Source organism: Mus musculus, chromosome 13 (assembly GCF_000001635.26).
Source record: "Mus musculus strain C57BL/6J chromosome 13, GRCm38.p6 C57BL/6J".
Lineage (NCBI taxonomy): Eukaryota > Metazoa > Chordata > Mammalia > Rodentia > Muridae > Mus > Mus musculus.
Window position 1 is genome coordinate 12,244,618 of NC_000079.6, and position 19,369 is coordinate 12,263,986.

General features: G+C 42.9%; 1 protein-coding gene across 3 annotated transcripts in view; it reads right to left on the bottom strand.

Annotated features, from left to right (window-relative positions):
• Positions 1-13,582, bottom strand: part of Mtr (5-methyltetrahydrofolate-homocysteine methyltransferase) — a 76,869-nt gene extending 63,287 nt beyond the window's left edge. Inside the window, exons 1-6 of one of the 3 annotated variants that reach the window (XR_003950449.1) lie at positions 13,245-13,582; positions 9,147-9,361; positions 5,985-6,074; positions 5,228-5,297; positions 3,276-3,368; positions 2,702-2,808 (exon numbers count right to left, since the gene is read on the bottom strand). Coding sequence is in view for 1 of the 3 variants with exons in the window: in NM_001081128.3 (NP_001074597.1) it covers positions 2,702-2,808; positions 3,276-3,368; positions 5,228-5,297; positions 5,985-6,074; positions 9,147-9,356 (570 nt within the window). In the remaining 2 variants the exon portion in view is untranslated. The remainder of the gene's footprint in view (positions 1-2,701; positions 2,809-3,275; positions 3,369-5,227; positions 5,298-5,984; positions 6,075-9,146; positions 9,362-13,244) is intronic. The other 2 variants (NM_001081128.3, XM_006516661.4) reach the window with 2 other exon arrangements.
• Between the last annotated feature and the right edge of the window lie 5,787 nt (positions 13,583-19,369).

The window sequence follows — 19,369 nt, forward strand, 5'->3', positions numbered from 1 at the left end:
CTGTTAAGAAAAATAAAAAAGGATATCTTGATTTCTGAGAAGACCCAAGGTCAATCTAACTGCCTGATCACACTAATCCTTTTCCAAGTCCACTTTAGGTAGGATACGCACAAAGCTGAAGAAAGGAGATTTTCCCTACATGCATAACTGCAATGCCTCTTCTCTTCTACCATGCACATGTTAACAAAGCCCAGGTGAGGAAAGAGCCTAGCATGATGGACAAGGGCCTGGGTCCAACCCCAGCACCATCCCAAAAAAAAAAAAAAAAATCTGAGTTCACCTAACGAGCTCATTATTTACTTTGAAGAACTAAAGAGTTAACTTGTCTTTCTTTCCTCCTTCAATCAAAGTAAACGTATATAAATAAAACTGTTCTGCCTATTCTTTCAGCCTTTCATACACATTTTTTGGTCTATGAACCGAAAAATGAGCATCACTGGAAAACTCATTGTGAGCTTGGGCTGTGGAACTACTTCACTCTTAAAAGTGCATGCTTAAGTTCCAAGCAATGTCTTCTAGTTCTTCCTTTTTTTTTTTTTAAAGATTTATTTACTATTATATCTAAGTACATTTTAGCTGTCTTCAGATGCACCAAAAGAGGGCGTCAGATCTCATTACGGATGGTTGTGAGCCACCATGTGGTTGCTGGGATTTGAACTCAGGACCTTTGGAAGAGCACTCGGTGCTCTTAACCACTGAGCCATCCCTCCAGTCCTAGTTCTTCCTTTTATCCTTAGTGCAATTGATTTGAAGATTAACACCTCTGAAATTGGAATGCAACTTGCCATTAATATGAACTCTCCTGGTGATGGAGGGTTTTTCTTTGTCATGGAAAGTCTTTCGGTAGACAATATGGAATGCTGGATGTGGTGATTGATGCACACCTGTAACTCTAATCTGTGAGAGGCTGAAGTAGAAGGACGTCCAGTGAGAGGCTAGCCCATGAGACCAGTTCTAGGTCAGTCTGGGCTACATAGCAAGACTGCATCACAAAAATAACAAAACTGAAACTCCTATTTTATAACTAAAAAAAAAAAGTGATCCTTAAAACCTTTTTGTTGTTGTTGCTGTTGTTGTTATTGACTACTTGGTTGTTGGTTTTGTTTTTCTTTGTTTTTCAAGACAGGGTTTTACTGTGTAGGACTAGGACAGCCTCAAATCCTGAGATTCGCCTGCCTCTCTCTGCCTCCCCAGTGAGCTGGGCCCTCCCACATCAACCACAGTCTTCCTTACAGGCCAATGTGATAGAAGCATTTTCTCAACCGGAACTCAAGTTTTCTATTGCCAAACAACCCTGGCTTGTACCAAGTTAACAAAAACCAACCAAGACAGGTCATCTTATACATGTTCATTTCACTGAGAAATAATAAACTATTTAGGGCTGGAGAGACAGCTCAGTGGTTAAGTGCACAGGCTGTTCTTTCAAACAATCCAGGTTCAATTACCAACACGTATACGACACTTCAGAACCCTCTGTAACCCAGTTCCAGGAATCCTGTATCCTCTCTGGCCTCTGTGGCCATCAGGCATGCATGCAAGCAAATGCTAAACACATAAAATGAAAAAGATTACAGAAGCATTCTACTGTACACTCCAAAATAAATTCCAAGTATGCCATTAGGGAAACTTCTAATATAAAAAGAAAGCCTACATGGTGATTCATTGGGTAAAGCTGCCCAATAACCTAAGTGTGGTCAAGGGGCCACATGGTAGAAACAGAGGCCCGACTCGCCAAGCTGTCCACCGACACTGTCCACTACCCACTGATGCACTATGGCATTTACATACACACACACACACACACACACACACACGTATACAAAGTAAACGTCAAAGCTGGTTCAGTTGATGAAACACTTGCCTTATACGCATGAGAACCTGAGTTAAATATCTAGAACTCACTTTAAAAGCTGGGTGTGGTGGTGTACACTTGTAATCCCAGTTCTGGGGAGGCAGAAACAGAAGGGTCTAGGGCTTGCTGGCTAGTCAGTCTCACTGAGAGATGAGAAATCTCAAAGGCAGTGGGTAGCATCCTCTAAAGAGTTAAGGATTCCTGAGGATAACACAGCTCATCTTCCATCTTCCTCGTGCCCCCTTACACATGCATGCATACATGCATATGTACATATATATAAACTCGCACATGCAACTGCATAAAAAATGGAGGCCACACATTTAAAAACTTAAAAATTCAGTATTTTTCATCAAATTAAAAAAAAAAAAGGCCTATCCTAGTCTTTGTATTCTTGTTTAGCCACACCCGTTTCCAATAAAAACAATGCTGTGCGTTTTTTCAGTTGTGTATCTGCTAGTTCACTGGTTAAGAATGCAGACTGTTCTTCCAGAGGACCCACGTTTGATTCCTAGCAACCATATCAGGCCGCTCACAACCACCCATAACATTCCAGCTATGGGTGGAATCAGATGCTTCTGAAATCTGGGCACCTGGGTACAGACATACATCCAAACATACACACATACTCACAATTTTTAAAAATCCAATAGGGAAAAAGAGCAGAGGACATAAATCGCAGAAAAGGAATATGTTTTCTAGACTCAGGTGTGGTGGTGTCAGTCAGAGCCAGACAAAAAAGGAGCAAACACAAGAAATTTATTTAATTTCAGTAACAGCTATTATTATCTTCTAACTGTACGAGATTCTTCACCCCATCATCCCTCTCCATTTTTTCCCCTAACTTACTTTGGCATTAGCTGTATCAAAAATTGTTTCAATGAGTAAGATGTCGACCCTGCCATCCAGCAGTCCCTTGGCCTGCTCCTGGTATGCGTCAACAAGCTCATCAAATGCTGCAAAAAACAAATCACGGCCAGCGCGTCAGAAACCCGCACCTCAGAATGACACCAGGGTGTACCAAGCTCAAGCCTGGCACTTGTGAACTAATGATGGTTAAAAACACAGTGGATAGCACGCCAGGAACCAAATGCAATGTAAGGAGATTTGCAGCAAGGTTGCTCCTAAACTGCTGCCACTCGTCCTGGGCTTCTCACAGGTGAGCCAGCTCTGAGGTCGAGGCCAGCCTGATCTACAAAGTGAGTTCCAGGACAGCCTGGGCTACACAGAGAAACCCTGTCTCGGAAAACCAAAAAAAAACAAAAAACTGAAAGCAAGCCCAAGTAAGAACAGTAGCTAACTTGTGAGCACTGCAGGCACTACAGTAGGCCCTTGACACAGGTACAGTCACACATTTCTGGGGTCTCACTTGTACATTACTGAAGCACTTCCCCAAGGTCTGTGGTTGTATGTGAATACTTACTGATGTTCCTATAATCTGGCCTTTCCACAGATGGGGAGACAGAAAGTGTCTTATTAGTCGGACCCAGAGCTCCAGCCACAAACCTCTTGACTCCTTTGGGAAAAGAGGAAAAAAAGTGTGAAGTCACAAATTGCTCAGTCTTCTCCTATGAATCCACAGACTTTAGGATCGAGTGCAGTAAGACTCACCTTGAAACAAAACTTGTATTGAACTAATAAAAGGTTACTTAATTTTATGTCACTGAGATAACTGACAAATTACCTTAACATATTTGTAATGACTAGGAAAATCACACAATGAAAGGGACATATAAAAATCACTGCCGTAACAATTCGAAAGAACTCTCAAGCTTTAAATCCAAGTATTTCTGCATGCAATCTCTATTAAAGCTATGTGTTGGCATACTTCCCTCCCTATTCCTTAAGAAAAACTCAAGGTCTTGAATATAACAAGGTGCCTCACATTAGAACATAATGTAAACTGCTTTATAGCTTTATAGTATAGGCCTTTCACTCAAGTAAATATTAAATCTGAACTAACAATTATAAAGCCTGAGATTCTAGTATGAAGCAGAATGAATATTGCTCTAGTCTACACTTTAAAAAAGTCTTGCCTCTAGGCCAGAAGTGAACTTGTTTCAGTCGCAGTCTGGGAAGTTGTGCTCCTATGCATATCAGAACAGGAGCCAGGAGTTCTATAACTCAGCCTGATGACTTTAGAAACGTAGTAACATAGGCTGTGCTTCACAGCTACACAGGAAAAGACCGCCAACTAGCTGACAATCCACCCTGTGGCTAGGCATGACTCAGGCATCTGTGACTCTAGCACTTGTGCGGTAGAGGCAGGAGGATCAATAGTTTAAGGTTCCCCTCTGCAACACTTGCTGAGATACACCTTGGACTCTAAGACAATTAAGAAAGAAAGAAAGAAAGAAAGAAAGAAAGAAAGAAAGAAAGAAAGAAAGAAAGAAAGAAAGAAAGAAAGAAAGAAAGAAAGAGAAAGAAAGAGGGAGGGAGGGAGGGAGGGAGGGAGGGAGGGAGGGAGGGAGAGAGAGAGAGAGAGAGAGAGAGAGAGAAGAAATTACTTGTAGCCTGTGGAATGGGTACAGGAGCAAATGTTCTTACTCTTCTCCAGTGCTGAACAAAGGCACTGATAGGTGTAAGAAAAATAGACTTATCTTTGGTGCTTGGGCCGGTTCAATAGCCTGTGACCACCTCTCTGTTGGGGTCATAGGCTCTGTAAGTCCATGAACTTAAACACTATCTCTCCAAGACAGATTGCCTTGTCAACTGCTTTGGTCTTCATTAGTATGTAGCCTGTAACTTCCTAACAATTTCTTCACATCTCCACTACTGACAATAACTTTATATCTATTTCTTCTACTGCTTTTCCTATCTCTGAGCCTCCCACCAGCCAAAGTGTTCTGATGGCAGCTAGCCAGGAGGTTAATTATTTCAGGAACCACTTTCCAAGTCCCAGCAAGACTGACTCTACTGCTCTGTCCTCCATCAGCCAGGAAGAGCAGTCAGGTCATCAGCAGACTACACGGGAACTGCTCGAAGGCAATCACGGCTTCAGGGAGCCGAGCACAGGAAGCAGCAGCTTCACAGGGGTCGGATCCAATACTCTAATAATATCCACAACCAAACCAGCCAGTTGCTATAATGACCCAGTCATGTGCTTCCAAGGGGGGAAAATTAGTCCAGTTTTAAGTACACAGAACATCATGAGCCTATCTACCAAGCCAGGCTATGAGCAAGAGCAGAAGGCACATGGAGACAGTGTCATGCTACAGACACTGAATGGTTCACTGTGATACTACAGAGCAGCACCCTACTAATAAGTAAACTATCTGCTCCCAGCCAAACAGCACGTCAGAGGAACCTGCACATTAGAGCTGAGAACATTCAAGGACTGTGTGTATGCAACAAAGAGAGGAGAGCGTCCCTTACCTGTCTGCAGAGTTATCTCCTCAGCGGCTTTTCTGGCCACATCTGCAGAGCACTTGTTCATCCGGTAGGCCTAACATATCAACCACTGGTTAGTCTGTCCTGCTTTTGCCTCCATCCAGTAAGGGATCTGTAACTAGCTAATTCTTATTTAACTCATCAAAGCACTATAGTAAGAACCAAGGAGGTGTGAATGAAACCAAACCAAACTCTATAAGCTGATATCTGATATAGGTAAGCAAAACTCTCAAACATAAAAATAAATAATTTTTTGTCATCTGCGAAAGGATCACAGACTTCACTCTGGGAAAAAGCAAGCAAGTAGGTACATGTGTGACGCAGTCTACAAGTGAAAGGACCCTTCAGAAACTGTCCCCACGCCAGGCAAGTGCTCCTAGATTTGTGATCTGTATAAACTCCTTTAACTGCCTCCTCAAATTCTGCAATTGGCAAACGGGGATCTCCTAAACAGGGCTCGGTGCACTGTGGCTCACTGCCCATCTCACTGTCCACTTCTGCACTGCAACCACTACGGCCATTTACTGACACGTAAGGTCACTCACTGTCAGAAATGTCGCCTTAACAAAAGAACACACTGTTGTTATATGACTCTTGCTTTGCAAAATGAATAGACTACTACCCTCATAAGCACCATGATTCCTGATCACTGGGCTTAGACTCACAGCTGCTTGGGGGTTTTATCCCTACCAACCTTCAATGAAGCAAATACTAATATGCATATTAGACATAAAAGTCTCACCAAGTGTTCAAGGCCATAGTCAGCCTGGGCGATACTAGTACTGCTGAAAGTGTTTGTTTCGATGATATCTGCTCCAGCCAGCAAGTATTCCTGCAATAAAAGATAGTAAGTCAGCCCTTGTGAACTTAAGAGTCCCTGCCCCATGCCCTTTCCTGTCTGTCACTAACAGCCAACCACATCTTAACAACATTTAAGACAATACATTTAAGATTAGAGGTGCAAGCAGGTACAAGAATTTCACAGAAAAGCATGTTTTAATACGTAAGCACAGAACATAAATTCAGACACCAGGCTGGCCTTGAACTCAGAGATGCTGCTGAGATTAAAGGCCTGCCCACTACGCCTAGCTTGTTGTTGAAATTTTTAAGGGGGAAATATATATATAGATATTTCAAGGGGCAGTAACAAGAATCCTGTCTATCAAGTTCCTTAAATTTTCTGAGTACCAGCCTCCTCATCCAAAGTATTAAAACCATTTTCTGCCTATAATAAGTCCACATAATATCAGCCAGCATTTCAAGTGTCTGGCACACCCTGGACACTCAGAAGACACCAGCTCTACTCCCTTTACCTCCCTGCTTGATTTGCAGTAATAAGTGCACCATGCCTAAGATATCAAAATTGGGCAGAATGTCTTCACACACACACACACACACACACACACACACACACACTCACTCACTCACACATACACACTCTCTCTCACACACACACCCTCACACACACACACACACACACACACACACACACTCACACACTTACACACTCATACACACATACACACACACACACACACACACACACACACACACTCACACACTCACACACACATACCCTGGATCACTGAGACTTGGTGTCCTACCACTCTGCTGTTTAAAACCTGCCTTCCTAGTTTCTCTGTCTGGGTGACATCTCCATCTCAATAACTCAGCCTAGACTCCTTTGATTTTCTAACAGTCAACAAACTCAGTCTTCCCTAAGGTCATAATGTTTGCAGAACTAAAAATGAAAACCGACATGAGCACATTTATAATAGCAGTCATCAAGAAGGAGATAACTAACACAACTTTATTATATGTCATATGACACCGAAAAGGCCACTATATGTTTCTATGACATGGGAGGCCATCCAAAGCACCACTGAACAAGGAAACACAATGGGTAAAGCATATTGCTATAGTGTGAATGTAAACTGTACTTAGATTCCTGTTTAAAGACTTGGTCCCAACTGGTAGCACTTGCAGGAGGTTGTAGAAGCCTTGGGAAGTGGGCCAAGCTGAAGGAAGGAACCTCCCTCTGCTCCCTAATGAGCACATGATCAATGTCGTATAGCAAGCAGCTGCTAGCATGCATTTCTGACACAGTGAGCTGTACCTTCTCTATGAGCCCAAATAACCTCTTTGTATTTCTGCCAGCCATTTCAGCAGAGGTGACAAAAGTAACTTATGCACACAACCACTGAATTTGAAACATACATATTCTACTCACTTCTACACAGATATAAATGTGCAATACAAAGTCTACAACCAGGCAGGCTCCTAATTCCCACATTCGGGAGGCAGAGGCAGAAGAATCTCTGTGAGTTTGAGGCCAGCTTGGTCTACAGAGGGAGTTCCAGGACAGCCAGCGCTACACAGAGAAACCCTGTCTCACGAGGAAAAAAAAAAAAAAAAAAGAAGATAGGCACCAACCGATAGTAGTTATCTCAGAAGGATAGCAACTTATAGCGATAGTTAAACAGAAATCTATTCTTATTTTTAAAAAGCAAAAAACGGGGATGAGAGTGATGGTTCTAAGGTTAAGAGCTGGCTGTTCTGCCAAAGGACCCCGTTTCATTCCCAGCATTCATATGGCAGCTCACAGCCATATGTAACTATAGTCCCAGAGGATCAGACACCATCTTACAGGCTCTACAGGCACTAGGCATCCATGCAGGACAGACATACATGGATCCAAAACATCATACACAAATTTCAAATATATTTTTAATAGAGCATATAATATATATATGTACACTTATACACTTATATAATTTATTTTATATACATAATTAATTTAATATATTAATTTATACACTGTGTGTGTGTATGTGTGTGTGTGTGTATGTATGTGTGTATTAAAAAAACTGAAAACAAACCTAAGGGTACCTCCTAAAGTCATATTAAAATTAAACATATGGGGTTTGAGGATTTAGCTCAGTGGTAGAGCACTTCCCTAGCAAGCACAAGACCCTGGGTTCGATCCTCAGCTCTGAAAACAAACAAACAAACAAACAAATAAATAAATAAATAAATAAGTAACATATGAATCTTGGTAGAGAGAGGCATAGCACTTAGACCTTAGCATACTCCGCTAGAAGAAACAGATCTGCTTTCTTTTGCCTGCACACTACCATACAATGGGAAGAAAGGCCTATGATAAGCAAATGAGGGCCCTCAGCAAATACCAGATTAATGGCATCTCAATGATACACTTTCCCAGTGTTATGAACCATAAGAAATAAATGCTGGGGCCTGAAGAAAGGGCTCAATAGTTAAAGAGTATCGAATGTTCTTCGAGGAGACCCAGGTTTGACACCCAATACCCACACGTCAGTTCACAGCCATTTGAAACTCCAGTTCTAAAGGGTCTGACACCTGCTTTTGGCTTCCCTGGGCACCAGGCACACACATGATGCACATACAAACATATAGTTAAAACCCATACATATTAAATAAATAAATAACATGATGCAAATGCTTACATACAGTCAAAACACCCTCACATATAAATAGATAGATGATAGACAGAAATGTTTGAGCCACCCAATCTGAGAATTTTTATAGCAGCACAAATTAAGACCCATCCAGTATTTCTTTACAAGATATTAATAGGCAAACATGGAACTTCTAATTTGTTCCACAATTTATGGTTTTCCAACAGAAGTTTAAATGGTAAAACACCAAAAAACAAACAAACAATAAACAAAACACCCTGTGTTTACCATCTGCTTATCCCAAGTGTCCCACAGTGTGGGACTTTTACTTGGTTTTTAAATAAATCACCAGCTTTTCAAATAGATCGCGTCCTTTTCCCATATTTTCTAGAGCAAAGGCCACGACAGTCTGAGACTGATACATGAAATACCTTGAACAAATGCTTAGGAGCCTGGAAATAACCCACCTTATGAATCTGGTAAATAATATCAGGCTGAGTTATACTTAAGATGTCATTGTTGCCTTTCAGTGGCCTGCTGTGATCTTTAAACTCTTGACCTTGGAAATGTTCTTCACTTAGTTTGTACCGCTGGATCATGGTCCCCATCCCACCGTCTAGCACCATGATCCTCTTCCGAAGAATGGCTTCAATCTCATCCTGCAGGGTTTTCTTCATCTTTCCTTTAAAGAAAGTAAAAACTGACTTCAAAGAATGAAAGGAGATATGTGGGGGATGTAGGTAAGGGGTAGACAGTGCATAGTGTATAAGACCCCTGAGTCTGATCTCCAGCAGCAGAAGAGGAAAAAAGAAAGAGGTGGAACCCCTAACTCTTAACATGGAGTAAGGAGAGCTCATAAAAGATGCAACTACAGCACTAGAAAACTGCTGTCAAAAATGCTGACATTTCTATACAATACAATGATTTACATATTACAACGCACAGATGAATCCCCAAACAATGGTGAAGCAGGCTTAGCTACTTCTGTTTCAGAGTGCAGAAAAAAAGTCAATGACTGTTTAAGGAGCATAAGCCTAGGCCAGGCTGCAGAACTCCTCAGGACTTTCTTTGTTAATTCTATAAAGCTATTACAGTTGAACACTGGTAATTCCAACCTGACCTTCAAAATACAGCTGGTTCTTAATGGGTTAGTGTGTGAACATAAAAGATAGAAACAATTAACTACCATACTTATATAAATTTTCATCTTTGCAACAGTCCACTATATACCATAAACAACCTAAGCCCCCACACAAATTCTGAAATCTAGAAAGAAATACATAAATATATGGGTATATGTGAAAGAGTCTACAGAAACAAGAGAATCGTGAGTAGCAAACACAAATATATAAAAGAGTACACATCATAATTGAGTGGGAGTTGAAGACAGAACTCCACAACAGGTCCTTGAAAATCTACTGCTAGCCGGGCATGGTGGTACATTCCAGTAATCTCAACACTGTCAGAAGTGGGAGGATCAGGACTTCAAGGCTATTCTTATCTATACAGTGAGTTCAGAGGCCAGCCTTGGCTACATGAGCCCCTTCCTCAAAACAACAATAAAATACAATCCTTCATCATCCATATGCTTATTATCCTTAAAAAGTAAGTACAATTTATCTTAAGAGGCCACTGACTCTTCTAGTAGGAGTTTATCTTTTATTACGTTTAATTATCATTAAAGACCAGCATTCCTAATTACCATCAGAACCTTCTCTTAAATGTAAATCCCCTTGGGCCAAAGAGAAGGCTCTGTAGGAAAAAGTGCTTACTGTGTAAACCTGAGAGCCTGAGTCGCCACATCCCCAAGGTAGGAAGAAAGAACAGGTCTCCTGAGACTTTAGCCAACAGGTGCAAGCCAACATACCAGAGCCACCCCTCAAACAATAAGGAAAATTTAAAAACCAAATCCTCCCAATGACTGTCCTTTCCCTTAGCATAGTGTGGGCATTCACTGAAACTTTATTCTTCTGTAAAGAATGCGCCCCACCTCAAAGTTTCTGTGTTCAGTTCATTAGGTCTAGAATATTCTGTGTGTTTTACAACTTAATAGAGCGGATTCTATGTCTGATCTCAGCAGGAAAGTAAAGAAGGGACGACTACTCTATGTAGAACGGATTCTCTGACACATCTTTTAAGGTGAATAAAAGGCGGCATGGTTTCATAGTAACTCCCAGTAGATGATTAGAAACAGCTTTATGTTTAATATCTGTGTGCATGTAAATAAGTGCTACATAGAAAAGAGTTCTGAGACCCGTCCTGGTGAATAAGCCCATGAAGCAATTGTATTTTCCCCAATTTGAGTAGATCCTACAGCTTTGTAGAATCGGGTATTTCGTTGTTTTAGGTTTTGTTTTTCCTTCTTCTTTTCTTCCTTCTCTTGACTTGGTACCATTTGTCTTCACAGCAAATATTCCAAAGGATAAATAGATGTAGAACTGGTGACAGCACCCACCAGATGCTGAAAGGAACATAAAGTCAGGTAGTAGCCGAGAACTACCTAAGACTGGGCTACAGCTCAGGGTAAATCACTCGCCTAGCATGTACGAAGGCTTACAGCAGACTCCCTAGCACCCCAGCACTGCAAACAAACAAGTGAAAACCAAGCAACTTAAAGAATAACAAGTTATAGGACAATTAGTTCCTAATATGGGCCTGTAAGTGACATGCTACAGTGTCAGGAACACAGCTCCTCTGGAGAGAATGGCCTTAACAGGGGTCACAAAAGGACTTCCCTTTCACAGGACAAAATGGTGTAGAATAAAAAATACTTCTCTTTTTTGCACTACAAGCAAACTACCTCAATGCATTCTCAGCAGTTTCCCGCTTTGGCTACTTTACAATCTGCTCCACAAGCTCCTTGGAGGACACATCTTTCATCTGGGGCCTCTAATCTCTAGATTGAACTGATTTGCTACATTTTATAGGCATCTGTTCACATATTATCTCATTTTTGAAATATTTTTTTCTCCCACTAATTTTTAAAGGCCAGAAGAGATCTGAGCTGCTACCAATTCACTGGCTCCTTTTATTCATTCTTCCATTAGTCACTCTTAGCTAAGTTCATAAAAGCATGCAAGGGAGAAACATGAGATCACTAGAAGCTGCAGCAGAAACTTTCTCACACACAGGGTCTGAGGTTATACCCTCTCCCTGACCATCTGCTGGAGGGATTTACTCTTGGCAAGCATTCCACCACTGAACCATATCCACAGCCTGGGACATATCCAGCTTTCAGTTCAACCTTGAAGTTCGGTAATCTTAGTTCTTCCTTGAGACTTGACAGTATAACAGTAAATAACACAGAAAGAAACAAAAAACAAAAGCTGGACACCAGTGGCTAAGGGTTTTTTAGGATGTTAAAGCAACGTGGTTGTAATACCAACACATAGGTGAGAGAGGCAGAACTATTTCTAAGCTACAGGTAAGGAGCCTAGAACTTGATGTTCACCCATGGAGGAAAGTGGAGAAGAGAGCAGGGCCAGGTGCAAATAGCCAACCATTTTCTCTCATTTTCTGCAAGGGATCACTATTTAATCTATTCTAAATTTTCAGAGGCTTTCTGCAGCAATAACTATATTCAATTACTCTTCTTTTTCTAAAAAGAAAGGAAGAAGCCTGAAGCCCTAAAAGACTAAATAACCATGCCGTAACTCTATGAAAAAGAGCGATCTTTTTTTATAGCAACAGCAATGTGCTGCCGGGCAATGTCCCACTGGTTTCAAGAACAATTCTACCAGCCCTATTTGTCAGATATTCACCCTCCTCCTAGGGCTACACACTATGCCACACCATACTCACTGTTCTGTCTTAAAAAGAAACAGGATCTCATGTTACCGAGGCTGGTCCAGAACTCATTGTGTTCCAGAGAATAGCCTTAGACGTAAACCCCTTCGAGTCTAGCTTTATGCAGAGCTAGGGATTAACTAAACCAGAGCTTCCTGTCCGCTGGGCAAGCACAACCTGATGTCCTTATTACTAATTCTCTCGACTCTACGTCTTACCTCACTCACACGTCTTATAGGAATCTCTCTCCAAATCTTTAAGACACTCAAAACTGAAATTATACTCCCTTTGTGTCTTTTCTCATTGTGGAGGCCAGAGCCACCAATATCCGAGTAATTTGCGATTACTATTCTGCCTTCCATCCCCACTCCTGGGTACTGAGAGTCCAGTCAGGCAACCGTCAAGCTAAAGCCAGAGTTTCCAAAAGTAAAGAGTAGAAAAGGAAATTAAAACCCCACGTGGTTCAACTGTCTAGGCTGCCTTACCGGCCTCCCAGCATCTGAACTCGTCTCGGGCAGACAGCTTTCCGTAAACATTTACTGAATACAGTTATATCATGCAGAACTTCCCAGGAGCCCCGCGGGAAGTTGTTGCTAGAAGTTGCAGCGCTAAAGGCAGCGCTCGTCGCTCCGCCACCGGACCGAGCGTGTGCGGGTGAGTGAAGAAAGAGACCCAGCAAGGACCGCGTCCCCCCCGAACTCCAGGCTGGGTCTCCGAAGGAGAAACTCCTGGAGAGCCGAGGCACCCACAGAACCGCTAGACCTGGATGGAGGAGTTACCGAGTGACAACAGCGCAGGCGACGCGCCGCCAAGAGTCCTCCTCAAGCAGGGAAGGCTTGATCTCCAAAGAATTCCACCGCGGGCGGCTCCAGCCAGCGTTTTCTGGCCTGACGAACTGACAAGATCCCCGAAGCTCCAGAGCCGACACACCGGGCCTCCGGGTACCGTGCCTCGGGCACGCGCTTCTTACGGAACTCCCAAGCGCAGAGCTCCCCGCTACAGAGCAAGGCCGCAGCGACAGACTAAAGGAATTGACGACGTAGAGACGGCCGCCGCCGCCACTGCGCCGTTAGCTCTCCGCTCAATCTAGCCTCCGGCAGGAGGGCCCGCCCCCTTCCCGGCATGTGATTGGCCCTCAACAGCTCCTCGCCGCCGTGTATAGGCTGTTGGTCGTTACCCAATCGCCGGAGGCTTTGCTCCGTGGCCCTATGGGAGATGTAGTCCTGAGTACTGGGTCCCTATGGAGACCAGAGCGTCTCTTCCCTGAGTTCTGGAAATGGTTCCCAAAGACCTCTCCAAGTTCTAGTCGAAAAATTCATACTATAGTATTGGCTCTCATCAGTGGTGGAGTATCAAGGGCCAGGAATCTGAAGTCAGAAAATTAATTGTAGCTTAGTTTTGCAGACACTAAATATCTTGTCTCCCTCATCCACAGAAAAGAAAGACTAGAATGAAAGTGACTATTAATTTATAGGCTTGCAACAGGGGTTAAAAAAAGAACCCGTGAGTACACTATGGAAATTATGAGGCACTATAGATGCTAATGGCCACACTGATACTAAACATTTACTGAGTAAAACACTCAAGTTGAGATACACACTTGGATAGCACAAGTGGGCCAGTAAGAACTTGCACAAATAATTAAACATGGAAAGAAGAAAGTAGGAAACATCCCAAAGGGTTTATGGTATTCTAAGGCAAATAAGTATCTGGGGCAGAGACGGGAAGATTCCTGGGTTTTGCTAGCTGCCAGTCTGAATGAAAAGCCAGTGAGCTACAGGTTCAGAAAACAATCCTGGCTAAAGAAATAAGGTGGATAGTGAGAAAGGAGAATACAGATGGTCTCCTTTGGGCTCTGCAATACAGGAGCTCATTTATCTTAGCACACAGACATGCATACAATGCACACACGCACACACACACAAACAAACAAAGTAGTTGGGTCTTAAAGGAAGGGTATATTTTTTTTAGTCAGAGGAAATACACAAATAAAACATAACATTTTTTTCCCTTAGGAAGATCAAAGTTCCCTCCAAACCTAATTTGATGTTTTATTACTAGAAGCAAAGACCAGCATGGCACAGCATCACTCCAGAGGAATTAAGGAAGCACCTTGGGCTGCTTCACTCACATTCATTTGAAGAATGGATACCCCCTACCTCAGAATGCTTTAGGGAGGGGCTGCTACCCTTACATGGTTCCTTATTAAATTTGAAAAGTGCCTCAAAAGTTTTGACACCAGAAAGACACCCCAAAAACATGTGTCTAAACTGCAACTTCAGGTGAATATGACTAAAGCAGTTACATTGTGAGAAGTGCTGAAGGTATGAGATGTCTTCCCTGGCACAGGAGTGACCATGGTTCCTCACCACATGGTGTAGCCACCTGTCTTAGTTAGGGTTTTACTGCTGTGAACAGACACCATGACCAAGGCAAGTCTTATAAAAAACAACATTTAACTGGGCCTGGCTTACAGGTTCAGAGGTTCAGTCCATTATCATCAAAGTGGGAGCATGGCAGTATGCAGGCAGGCATGGGGCAGGAGGAGCTGAGAGTTCTATGTCTTCATCCAAAGGCTGCTAGTGGAAGACTGACTTCCAGGCAACTAGGGTGAGGATCTTATACCCACACCCACAGTGACACACCCATTCCAAGCAGGTCACACCTATTCCAAGAAGGCCACACCTTCAGATGGTGCCACTCCCTGGTCCAAGTTATACAAACCATCACACCACCCATGAAGAAGTTTCCCTTGAGCTGAGTTACAGGGACATTTGCTCCCTGCATGACTGCGAGCTGAGCAGTGTTGGGAGGGCATCCAGGAGGTGGAGGAGGAATGTTGCCAGCGGTGGCACCAGCTCCAAATCTGGCACCTGCATCATGCCCTCCTTCCACCAACACTGCTGAGCCAGGTGAATAGTTGGGACCAACTGCATAATAAGCCATGGGTATTGTGGAACCTAGAGGCCCAACAGCCACAGACTGGGCCATAGGCAGATACAATGAGGCGCCAGGAAATGCAGCTGACATGGTGGGGACTGTGGCAGCCCCTGGATGAACAAAGCTTGGACGATAGAGCTCTGAATATGCAGGTGGAGCATCAGTATAGGGTGGAGCCTGAGGAAGATGTAAGGTCTGAGGATATACTGGATTCCCAGGAGGTTGCACAGGGTAGGTAGGCTGTGTTGGATTGAAAGAAAAATAAAACTTGAGACCTGTGATTCATGTAATTTATGTCAAATAGCCCAAAGAGTTGTTTGTGAGCTTTGAAGCCTGGGACTGAGAACATAGCAGAACAGGCCAGGACATGCCCGGGCAGGCCTGTCGTTAAGACATTCCTGAGGCTGCTTGGCCATAAAGATAAAGAGAATGCTAAGACATGTCTGGACTGGCCTGGCGCCTCCATATCTCCCGCCCTTCTGACGTGGATTAAATGTTAACCAGATGCTCTGCTGTTACTTCGATCTGCACATACAGTTTGCTGGTGTTTAAATAAACCAATCCTGTGAAACCGCACCAATTCCTCCTACAGCCCCAGACCCTTTTCTATAAAAACCCCTAGCTTTTGAGCCTCGTGGCCAACAACCGTTGTCTCCTGTGTGAGATACATGTCGGCCCAGAGCTCCATCATTAAACTACCTTGTGTGTTTGCATCAAGACAGTCTCTCGTGATTCTTTGGGTGCACGCCGACTCGGGATACGAGTGGGGGTTTCCCCTCTAGGTTCTTTCAGGATATTGACCTCCTTTGCTGTTCATGGTGGCTCCAACATAACACCTTTTCTTTCTTTTTTTTTTGTTTTTTGTTTTTTGAGACAGGGTTTCTCAGTGTAGCCCCGGCTGTCCTGGAACTCACTTTGTAGACCAGGCTGGCCTCGAACTCAGAAGTCCGCCTGCCTCTGCCTCTGCCTCCCAAGTGCTGGGATTAAAGGCATGCACCACCACGCCCGGCATAACACTTTTTAATATAGAATTTTAGTATATAGTACAGTTTGGCTTTGAATTAGCCTCCTGTGTCTCACCAAGACCTGCAAAACACAACATTTCTTTTTTCAGATTTTAAAAACAAAGGATAGTTCAGTAAGGTCAGTGATAGTTAAAGAGATTAAAAGCAGATGTATCTAGAAAAATAAAAAGATATATAGAGCCAGGAGTATAGGGGTAGTGGTACAGGCTCATAATCCCAGCATTTAAGAGAATGAGGCAGTAGGTTTATGAGTTCCAGCCTAGCCTGGGCTACATCGCAAGACTGTGTTCATAGGAAGAAAATAAGCACAGCATTCCCATGTTACTGTAAATAACTACACCAGAGTTTTTATGTATTTTATTATTTTTTTTTTCTATGTGTTTCTCAAGAGGAGGTCTCACATTATAATCTAAACTATTCTAAACCTGTTTCCTAGCCCAGGATAACATCAAACAGGCAATCTTCCTGCTCAGCCTACTAAGTGTTGGCATAGGTATAGGCCATACACCTGACTCAGTTAGTAAACTTTAAAATTATGGTATAGGTTGAAGAGGTAGCTCATCCATTAAAAGCACTTGCTGCTCTTGCAGAGGACCAGATATGGTTCCCATTACCCACATGATGGCTCACAAGCCTCTGTAACTCAGGTTCCAAGGGATATAGTGCCATCTGCTGGTCACCTTAGGTACCTGCATGATGTGCATACACATATAAAATAAAAATACATCTTTAAAACATATAAGAATATATGTAGCACCCTTGTGTAGGAGATATAAACAAAATGTATTGTCTTTTCTCTTTTTTGTTTATTTCACTGGAGACCAAAGAAGGGAGTTAGGCCTGCTGGAGCTGGTGCTCGTGAGCTGCCAGAAGTTCATGGTAGAACCAAACCAAATCAGCAAGTTTTCTTAACCACTGAGCCATCATTCTAGCCCTGTACCATCTTTTCTATCAAATGGGGTTAAGTAAGACTGTAGGAAGCCACTCCAGGCTGTAAACAGGCCAGCCGGACAGAAATCTGGCCAGGCAGTAAACAAGCCCATGTTTGGTGGATGGCCCGCCCTTAATCCCTGATTGGCTGAGCGAGCCTGCCTGGTGAGGTGATGTGACCTGTGGTGATTGGTGGGGGCGTGGTTGTTGCTCGAATGGAGAAAAACACTTGTAACTAGAGAGGCTGGGGAATTTGAAGAAAAAAGCTGCCTGAGTAAAAACTGCTTTAAGAAGAACCGGTGGTTGCGTTTTTTTGCTTGCTGGTAGAGTGGGACCCGACATAAGACAAACTCCATTTTTTGTTTGTTTGTTTGTTTGTTTGTTTGTTTGTTGAAATAGTCTCATCATATGACCCTGCTTGGCATGGAACTTGCTATCTAGCCTGACATCCAACGCACAGAGATCCACCCACCTCTGTCTCCTGAGCACTAGAATTGAAAGCATGTGCTACCACACCCAGCTGACAAACTCTATTTTTTAAAATTACACATAAGCTATTTGAAAAAAAAACAAGTCAGATTTTTCTGGGGTCTGAGTCTTGAAATCAAATCGAGCGCTCAAAGTTACACTCTGTGCTCAAATTTGCATTCTTTTTCCTAGCTGAGTATCTTTAAATTAACCAGGCCCATAAGAGTGCAAAGCCACCTTGTGGTAGGAATAAAAACCCAGTGAGACACCCACTAATGGGGTGTGCTTGCTTGCTGAAGTGCCACTACACACACTTCTACAGAAATAAAGCTTTTGCTTTGCTGGAATACTTTGGATTGTGAGGTAATTTTATTGAGAACCCAAGCCTTTTTAATACACCTTACCAAAGATAGGTATATGTGGAAGGGAAGATATGAAATAGGTAGGAAAGAATAGGAGGGGAGGGAGGGAGGGAGGATGAGAGCGAGAGAGAGCAAGAACCTGAGATAACAGATTTTGCTAAGAGTATAATAACTACTTTTCCAATTATCACCTATCATTCAAAGTTTGTTGATATATGTATAGCTAGTTAATAAAACAAGGAAAATTGATAAATTAAGATGTGTTATGGATTAAAAAATGAGAGCATGACAAATCCAAGGTATGGCTGTAAATACAAGAGGGTCATCAGGAAGAGTCTGAACTGGGTCAAGAGAGGAAGAAGAGGAAGGAGGGGAAAAGAGGAAGAGTAGAGAGGGGACAAGAGAAGACATGGCTGACATGGCAGTTTTATAGGATTGAGAAGCAGGGGGAGGAAAGCCCAGGGGCTGGAGAGCTTAGGGTGGGGCTTGGTGAGAAGTGCTGGGCGGAGCCACAGGTAGGAGTGAGTCTTGTTCTGGGTTTCTTTGAAATCTGACCTGTTACAAAATAACTTGGTAGAAACAACAGAAAAGAAGCTTACAGCAACTTGGGGAAACCTCTGCTATCTGCCTCGGAGGCTATCTGATGGTATTAGGCTTTTGATTGATGGAAGCACGTGTTTTGTTAATTTAATACAGTCCAAAAGGTTTTTTACCTTCTAATCATGGGGTACTAGGCCTGACACAGAGGCTGGCTATGAATGGCTGTTTAGAAGACTAAAACGGTCTAAGGTAAATTTAAGTAGGTTGTGGACCGGCACCTGTGATGTCTCCACCTTCACTGAGGCCTAATGAGTTCATCAGCCTCCACAGGGCTTGGTTTAAAGGTGCAGCTTCTGGGAACTGTTGTTCAAGAAACTTAATCAGCTTAAATGTCAATTCAGAGCAGAACTTGATAGCTGCTCTCGCCTTTTGCAATGAGATACAAGGAGGGAAAGGGACAGCACCCTAAATTGGATGCTGTTTTATATTAGAGTGAAACTCTGTGTCAAAATCAATAACTAAAAAGTCCAGTTCTGGTACAGATTTTAGTTCTGCTTTTGCAATTTTAGCTCTCCTTCAGCCCGTTTGAGCTGTCCTGATTTTTTTTCTCCACTGGTGCCTGTCTTAGTCTTTCTAGTG